An 8,341-nucleotide genomic window follows, 5' to 3' on the forward strand; every position below is an offset into this window, starting at 1 on the left:
AATGCAAAGATGGATTAGGATTTTGCCGTTGTCTGCCTTCTCAGAAAAGGAACACCATTGGTGTATTATTCCTTTTCTCCATAAAGAGAACTCTCTCAAATATTAATTACATGTTTTTCCATTTCGTTCTGCACCGTTCATTAATTCCCCTTATGGTTATTAAAGTGTTGTAAGGTTCTGCAGACATTTTCAACAATCAATACATCTTTATAAGTCCCATTGTTTTGTCCTATGTATGAATGCCAGAAACACCATTATTTTTGCATTGTACTTTTTCTTATATTTAATGACCATTCTTAATCTTAAATGCACATCCTTCAACTGGAAAATTAAAAGACTAAATCTGAGTATAACTGAAAATTTTCTTGTTACCATATTTTAAAAATCAACTTTCTTTTTCACTAGAAAAGTGGAAATGAAACTGATGAGAAATTCACTTAAATTACCTGAAATGATATTCATATAGGGTAATATACAATCCAAAGGTTTTTGTTCAACATATCTGTTTTAAAAAAAAAAAAAAAAAAAAACAACCGTAGCAACTTTGATTTATTTCATCTTTAACAACAATTGTGTGAAATCTGAACATTTGATTCTGTAATTGATACATGATTTTCTATTTAAAAGAGCAGGATGACCTTTCTTTTCTTTTTCTTTTTTTTCTAATTTTACCAATGTATAGATGAAATTGGAAGAAAAAAAACACATGCAGAGCAGGAATAAATAATGGGGGCTGTGGCTGAAGAGAAATTAAGAAAAAAAAGACGGTGGATGGCCGGGGCAGGGGACAACATAATTTATTAGTTGTTGGTGAAAGGGCTTCCTATAATTAATTAGATCCGAATTTACTATGGTGTTGTCCTAGTAGACAAGAAAAGGAAATTCCATAAGATTGTCGACCATTCAATGCTCTACATTTTTATAGATAAAAAAACTGAATCAACTTTTCAATTTAGCAGCAAAATTTTATGATTGCCAAAGCAATTGTTTCAGGATGTTTCAACGTTCAATTTTTCTAGGAGCACTTTATGAATAGAATTTTCAAAACATCTGAGGAAGTATGTTCTTAAAATCATCGATCTCATATTTTACATCCAAAACCAGAAAAAAGATTTTTAAGGTATAGTATTTTTTTTTTTTTTGCAAGGGTTTCCAAATCACTCTTATGATTCATCCTGGGGGGAAATTAATAATCAATTAAGGATCGTTTTACCTATAGAGAAATGGCTTATGATTACAATTTATAGCTTATTTATGGAAACCCAATGCATTAATTAGCACATATCAGGCAATCATTGAAATTGAAATAAAACTTTCAGAATATGAAAATTTAGAAACTATTACAAATACTATCAGGTTCTAGTATCGTTGTTTTTATTATTGCACTTTGATTTTTAACTCGACTTAGCTTTAAACAAACTCTGTTTTCCTAATTGACAAAATGGAACAAATCCCTCCCATATTATTCTTTTAACATGGTATCAGAGAGAAGAAAGATGATGTTTATATCTCGACTCAAGCCCTCTTCTTCGTAACCAACGTAGGTCCGTTCCTAATGCTTGTAGAAGCCTTGCCTTGTGAAACCAGCCCTCGCAGCACGGCTAGAGCCCCAAATGCAATAAAAGGCGAGTACATCATAACCAGTTTATCTGATGATGGCTTCTGGGATCCGATCATATCCCCCACCATAGCAGTCTGAATTTAACACAGAGTTAACAAAGTATAAGAATATAAGTATTTGATAAATTCAATTCCATTTTAATAACCCAAACTTAAGACAGAGAAAGATATTCAAGCATTAAAAGTAAAAACTAGATATCATCAATTAGCAGCAAACCAATGTTTTTTATAAATATTTAAGCATTAAAATTGACATTTACATCTAAATTGTTTGTATCCTAGTAAAGAAACTATTGAAAAGACTTTAATTAATAAGAGAAATAATTTTTTATTTACCGTGGAGGTAATAAGAGCGGCACCGAAGATGAGGCAGCTGGTGTTGAACCAAGGCTTGGAGGTCAACAACCCATAAATGTTAAGCAGAGCTAGAGGCCATACGAAAAAAAGCTCCAATTTCATAAGTGCGATGAAGAAATGAGGCTTCTCCAGTAGCAAATAATCTTGGTTCTCGATAGCATACCATTTATAAAAACGAACGAGAAAGTCTGGGAACATGCTCTGAGGCAAAAAAGTCTGGGAATCCAAGAAAGGAGCCACAACCGAGATGGCCAAGAATGTTAGCAACAAAATCAGGTCAACCACCTTGCCTAGAGCTCCCATTTTTATTTTTATTTTTTGCTCTGATGATCAGTTTTCCTGCAAAGAGAGAAGGGAAGAAGATAGAGAGAGATATGGGAAGGGAAAAATGGGATTTGATTTATTAACATCTGAATTGCTGGTGGGTGCAGACTGAGAGAGTGACGTCTTCCATTTGACAAAAATAATATCAGGAATTGCAGCCAAGTTAGACCAAGGGACTGCTGAAAAAGATCCCTTGTGAAAGTCAACTGAAAATTCAGCGGGATTTCCTAGTTTTCCTTGTTCGCCGGCGCCTTTGCCATCAAAATGCAACAAAATGTTTCGCTTGTGGCAAACTAGTCAACTTCGATGTCTTGGACTCAGCGAATCAATTTGTTGTATGTTACCATATAACAATTTTTTTTACATTGATTTTCAAACAACAAGTTTTTTTTTTTTTTTTTAAATTTTAATCTATTCGTAATCTCTGACTTCTATCTACTTCACTCGTATGAAAATGACATTGCCCACATAAGTTCTTTTTAACTCACATCTTTTTAAAGTTTGATCAATGTATACATACATGCATATATATATATATATATATATAGATATATTTCAGTTTTATCATTTCTTTCTTTCTCTTTGAATGGAAGTATTCAAACATTTTAACTTTTGAATTGATTAAAATAACTTTTTTTTGTTGAAAAACACTTGTCGATTATCATTTTAAAACATATAGCATTTCAATTCATTCTTATAATCTTATCTTTTATGAGAAATTATGTCTATATATATGCGCATAATTGTTCCACGTACATAAGTTTTACCGATGAAGTAACAGAAAAATCTAAGTAGGTTGTTGATGACTTGAAAGATTTTTGAAGTTTGGGTGCGAAAAAGTAGTCCACGTTTCATTATATTTGTGAAAAAAAAAAAAAAAGACTATTGAACTTTATTATTTGTGAAAAAGGTTAAAATATTGATTTTTTTCATATGTTAATTACTATTTTAAAAAAGCCAAAATGGATGAAAATTTTGCATTTCAGGCAATAACCATACAAATGAAACCAAAATTTCTAAATTCTGACAAGAAAGAGTCATAAAAATTCAATACATAATTAATTTGTATCTTTTAAACTCGAGCCCTCTTTTTCCCCTAGCCAGAGCAGTTCCTTTGCAAATGATCGGGGCAGCCCTTGCCTGTTGCCAGATTGAGATGGAGGAACCAGCAGCCATCGCAGCAGGGCTAAATCACCAAATCCCAAGGGGAAGTACATCAGCAACAGTTTATCCGATGCCTTCGGATACCAGCATCTCCCCTAATATCAGCCTGGAATTTAACACAAATTTTTTTAGAAAGTGCAATACTATAAAGTATTGGTGTTTGAAAATCAAAATGCATTTGATCTGTAATTACCACGATTTTAAACAAGATTAAACTCATCATATATATATATATATAATAAAGAGTGATAGAAGCTGTTAGTTATTCACTCAAATTCATGCTATAAGCCACTGTCCCTTTTGGGCTCCCTCAGCAAAAGTTGATCCAATTTGAATGACTCATCCAAAGCCAATTACTCAAATCCGAACAATCCAAAAACCCACTAAATCACCAACCTCAAATCATTCCACTTCTCAAAAGATTGATATTTAAATTCACTTGAACATGAAACAAACAAAACTTAAATTGTGCCTCTATTTGTTTCTCATTTTAATTTCGATTTAATTAAATACAAATTAATATCATAAAAGACTGCACTTAATTGAATATGTATATATTAATTTTTAAAAAATCAATAATTTGGCATTATTAGTTCGAAAACATAAAATATTTGCTAACAATTGCATAATTTATTCACAAAATATTAAAATTTAAATTCAAACAATTTCAAATATAAAAGAAATACATGCAATGCCCCGTTCTAATTTGAAAGGACTCCACAATAATTTCAACAAGAAATGAACTAAATCTATAAAATATTTAGTCAATCTAAGCCCAGCCCATTCCGCCTAATCGTCAATCCATGAGTTTCCTCTTTTGGGCTTGCCGGAACACGGATGTACACATAAAATGATAATTGCCTAATTGGAAAATGTTCAAAGCAGCAAAAGTTTAGTAATTTTAATTTCTTCATTTAAATTATTAATTATTACAATAACATTTAAATTATTAATGATTCTAATGACATTTGTGGAACAATCCTGACTCTAATGCAGTGGAGACAAATTCTCATCATATTATAGCCATTTATGAAACAGAATTTTAATTAAGTCATTGGATATTGATAGTTAATAAAATATTAAAATTTTAATTTAAATAATTAAGATTTGAATCTTAATAATTTTAAATATAAAAATAATAATAATCGAATTTAAGGTAGGAATCCTATCTAATAGAGATTAGAATTCAAACTTTTGACAACTTACAACTGAAGTAGACAAATTTACAAGTTGAACCAACCCAGTATTGGTGATTTCTGTTTCATTAGTGTTTATAGGAAACAGCTGAAAATACAGTACCGCCAACGCATTAATTAGCACTTATAATCAGGGAGTAATCATACAAATGAAACCAAAATGTCCTAAATTATAAAATTGAAGAAGATCTTAGCTCAAGCCCTCTCTTTTTCCTAGCCAGAGCTGGTCCATTGCCAATGGTTAGAGAATCCTTGGCAGGTTGAGATTCAGGAAGCAGCAGCCCTCGTAGCAAGGCTAAAACACCAAATCCCATAAAAGGGTAGTACGATTTCAACAGTTTATCTGATGCCTTCGGGGATCCCAGTCTCTCGCCTACTATAGCAGCCTTGAATTTAACACCAAAAAAAAAAAAAGTTAAAACTATGGAGTGCAAGAATAGAGGTGTTGGAAAATTAAAGTGCATTTCAGAAATTACCACGATTTTAAACAAGATCAAACTCATCATATATAAAGAGTGAATAGATTGGATGAGTTATTTTTATTTACCAAGGAGGTAATAAAAGAGGCACCGAAGATGAGGCAGGTTGTGTTGAACCAAGGCTTGGAGGCCAACATCCCATAAACGTTAAGCAAAGCGAGAGGCCACTGGAAAACAAGTTCCAGCCACACCAGGGCCACGAAAAAATGAGGCTTCTCCACCAGCAGAAAATGTTGAAACTCGGCTGCATACCATTTATAGATACGAACGAGCAAATCTGGGTATATGGTCTCAGGTAAACAAGTCTGCGAGTCAACTAAAGGAGCCGCCACCGAGATTAGCACGAACATTAGCTACAGGATCGAGTCAACCACCTTGCAAAGATCAGCTCCTCCCATTTTTGTTGTTGGAGTTTACCACAAAACTCAGAAGAAGAGAAAGTGTTGGGAATGGGAAAATGTGAAATTTCTGAATTACTGGTCTTGGTGGAGAAGATGTAGTCTTCTGTATGACTAAATTATTATATCTTTAAATGCAGCCAATTTGTACTCTGATTGCCCGTTGCCCAAATTATCTGTCAGTTGCTAAACTAGCTCTATAATATTAAATAATAGTTCAGTTTGAACTAAACAGTCGGTTAATGACACTATGTAGCCAACGTTAATACCTAGTATCCAAATCTAGAATCCAAATTTTAACGCTTACAATCAATCATATTTTTTTGGGCTTTGGGGATTTAAGTTGACTTAAACTGAGATCTATATAGTTTTCTAAATGTTTACAACACAGACTTACGCAAGTTATATCTTCTTAAACATGTTATCAAATTAGATCTAGCAGTTATTATATCGCTTAAAGCAAGTGGAGTTCTAAGATTAAAATCTCCCATTTTTGTTCATAACTTCTTTCTTTTGTTAAAAAAATTAAAAATCGATAAGTTGCTCGTGGTGCTACAATGAGATAAAAGATTAGACTTCATCCCTGTTTATAGTAAGAGTTCATATTTTACACACTGATAGTTTTTTTTTTTTTTAATTATTTCAATTACTCACAAACAGCAATAATATCAAATACTTAGAATTTTTTTATCACAACAACCCAATTTTTTTTACCCGCTACAGCAATAGTAAATTAACCTAACCCTAATTGTAAGACTCCACTAAATGAGATAATTTCTAAACAAAAAAAAAAAACCTGTATGATGCAATAAATACGTAATGAGAGATGAAGTCTTCTATCAACTAGATCATTTCTATCAATAAATGTATTCGTGCATGGGTGTTAGATCATCAAGTGCCAGCAACTTGTACATTTAAGGTAGATCCATGATGCAAATAATAATCAAAGATCAATCAGATAGCATTTCATTTGATCGTAGACAGAAATGGTTTATAAATTATAAACTAAAACAAGTGTTTGGAAACCATCTGGACAAACAGCATCCAGCAATGGACTAGAACTCATAACCAGGAAATAATGATACAAAAATGAAACAAAACATTCTAAATATGACAAGAAAAGATTACAAAAATTCGAGAAGATGGTTTTGTATTCTCAAGTCTCAACTCAATCAAGCCCTCTTCTTCCTAGCTAGTGCAGGTCTTTTGCCAATGGTTGGAGCCTTGCCAGATTGTGGAACCAGCCCTCGCAGCAAGGCTAAAACACCAAGTCCCATGAAAGGGGAGTGCATCTTCAACAATTTATCTGATGCTTTCTGAGATCCCAGCAGCTCCCCTAATAAAGCAGTCTGCATGTGACACAATGTTAAGAAATGGATGGAAATATTTGAAGGCCACAAACTCATAATAAAGGGTGACAAAAATTTGTTAGACGATAGTCATCTTGAAGTCACATCTGGTTTCATGTTATCTGCCAAGAAGAGTTGTGTGGCAAAGTAAGGAAAAGCCTTTTCTTGAAAATGGAAAAGCCACATCATTTGGCCATAAAAAGGCCCTTTGGGTTGGATTTTGGGAATTGGGATCGTTTAAGTAAAGAAATAGTGATAAATGTGAGATGTTCAAAGCAGCATTTTGGTAAAAGTGTCAATGTCATAACATTTTTTGAAAGGGGAAAGGAAAAAAATTTCTTACTGCAGAAACAAAATGTAAGACATGGATTATATAATTCTTTCTCCAAAACTAAAACATTCAAAATACTAATAAAATATTTCATAAAAATACTAATCGAATATTATTACTACAAAAAACAACAAACTAAGATTAAATCCTACATGGTTTCAGCTAAAGAATTCACAGACTAAGATCCTCCAATGAAATTCACTGCGAAAAAAAACAATCACTTGCAACAATGGCGTTCAAAGCACTATAATTAACAAGAGTAAATCATTGTGATAAAATACCATCCAAGCATTAAAATTTAGAACAGTGTTCATAGGTGGAGAAATATTATTTATTTACCATGGCGGTGACAACAGAGGCACCATAGATGAGGCAAGTGGTGTTGAACCAAGGCCTGGATGCCAAAATCCCATAAATGTTTAGCAAAACGAGAGGCCACTGGAAAACAAGCTCCAGCCAGACCAAGCCCACGAAGAAATGAGGCTTCTCCACCATCAAATAATCTTGGAACTCCTCGGCGTAGCGTTGCTTTAGGCGGATGAGCACGTCCGGGAAAGTGGTCTCTGGCAAAACCAACTGTGCATCGATTAAAGGTCCAGCTAACAACATCACCACGAACGCCACCAACAGCAGCGTGTCAACCACCTTGCATAGAATTCCCATTTTTTGCAAATTGGGTTTTTTGTCTTTAGTGAATTTTTGAGAAAAAAGAAGAGATGGGAAGAAAAACAAAGGGGATTTGGATCTAATTTTCTTAATTTTTTAGAAGGTTTGAAATGGTCGACGCTGCTTTAAATTTGTGCCTCTGCACCTCCGATAATTTCTATGCAATTAGATAAATAATAATAAATTAATGCTGATGCTAATGTTCTGTGACTTTTGTCCTTGTCACTTTTTCTTATTTACCAAAATGCCATTTTCTTCCGACCGGAACATGTCTTAGTGGCAAACAGGAAGTTCTGATATCTAGTTCAAGTGACTTTTGTCATTGTCACCTCTCACTCATGTTTTTCTCTTGCTGGGCTCCTTTATAATCACTAAATGTGAGATTTTCGCTGTATGCATACAAATGTTTTGAAGGAAAACTTATTATTGCAATCAAACAAATACAATGAGCCAGGAT

The 8,341-nt window shown here is 33.2% G+C and overlaps 3 protein-coding genes across 3 annotated transcripts; all 3 read right to left on the reverse strand.

The window, feature by feature from the left end:
- Nucleotides 1-1,295: 1,295 nt before the first annotated feature.
- LOC111317566 (uncharacterized) lies at nucleotides 1,296-2,361 on the reverse strand. The gene is made up of 2 exons (XM_022920001.2): nucleotides 1,957-2,361; nucleotides 1,296-1,695 (listed from the first exon to the last, which is right to left on the reverse strand). The coding sequence occupies exons 1-2, from the start codon at nucleotides 2,278-2,280 to the stop codon at nucleotides 1,516-1,518; spliced, it is 504 nt and encodes a 167-aa protein (XP_022775736.2). The 5' UTR covers nucleotides 2,281-2,361; the 3' UTR covers nucleotides 1,296-1,515.
- A 998-nt stretch (nucleotides 2,362-3,359) lies between these two features.
- Nucleotides 3,360-5,846, reverse strand: LOC111317567 (uncharacterized). Its single transcript, XM_022920002.2, has 3 exons — nucleotides 5,209-5,846; nucleotides 4,672-5,047; nucleotides 3,360-3,571 (listed from the first exon to the last, which is right to left on the reverse strand). Exons 1-2 carry the CDS (start codon nucleotides 5,488-5,490, stop codon nucleotides 4,832-4,834), a joined length of 498 nt encoding a protein of 165 aa, XP_022775737.2. The 5' UTR covers nucleotides 5,491-5,846; the 3' UTR covers nucleotides 3,360-3,571; nucleotides 4,672-4,831.
- Nucleotides 5,847-6,478: 632 nt separating this feature from the next.
- On the reverse strand, nucleotides 6,479-8,067 carry LOC111317568 (uncharacterized). Its single transcript, XM_022920003.2, has 2 exons — nucleotides 7,558-8,067; nucleotides 6,479-6,887 (listed from the first exon to the last, which is right to left on the reverse strand). Exons 1-2 carry the CDS (start codon nucleotides 7,879-7,881, stop codon nucleotides 6,711-6,713), a joined length of 501 nt encoding a protein of 166 aa, XP_022775738.2. The 5' UTR covers nucleotides 7,882-8,067; the 3' UTR covers nucleotides 6,479-6,710.
- Between the last annotated feature and the right edge of the window lie 274 nt (nucleotides 8,068-8,341).

The sequence above is a fragment of the Durio zibethinus genome, chromosome 2 (assembly GCF_047325235.1).
Source record: "Durio zibethinus cultivar Kanyao isolate XHJ-2024 chromosome 2, ASM4732523v1, whole genome shotgun sequence".
Taxonomy (NCBI): Eukaryota; Viridiplantae; Streptophyta; class Magnoliopsida; order Malvales; family Malvaceae; genus Durio; species Durio zibethinus.

What these genes read in the sequence shown, in the direction of transcription:
- LOC111317566 (XM_022920001.2), bottom strand. Translation starts at nt 2,280, where the DNA reads ATGGGAGCTCTAGGCAAGGTGGTTGACCTGATTTTGTTGCTAACATTC. An exon ending in CCGCTCTTATTACCTCCACG is followed by an intron (nt 1,696 to 1,956) that starts GTAAATAAAAAA and finishes TGTTAAATTCAG; the next exon opens with ACTGCTATGGTGGGGGATAT.
- LOC111317568 (XM_022920003.2), bottom strand. Translation starts at nt 7,881, where the DNA reads ATGGGAATTCTATGCAAGGTGGTTGACACGCTGCTGTTGGTGGCGTTC. An exon ending in CCTCTGTTGTCACCGCCATG is followed by an intron (nt 6,888 to 7,557) that starts GTAAATAAATAA and finishes TGTCACATGCAG; the next exon opens with ACTGCTTTATTAGGGGAGCT.
- LOC111317567 (XM_022920002.2), bottom strand. Translation starts at nt 5,490, where the DNA reads ATGTTCGTGCTAATCTCGGTGGCGGCTCCTTTAGTTGACTCGCAGACT. An exon ending in CCTCTTTTATTACCTCCTTG is followed by an intron (nt 5,048 to 5,208) that starts GTAAATAAAAAT and finishes GTTAAATTCAAG; the next exon opens with GCTGCTATAGTAGGCGAGAG.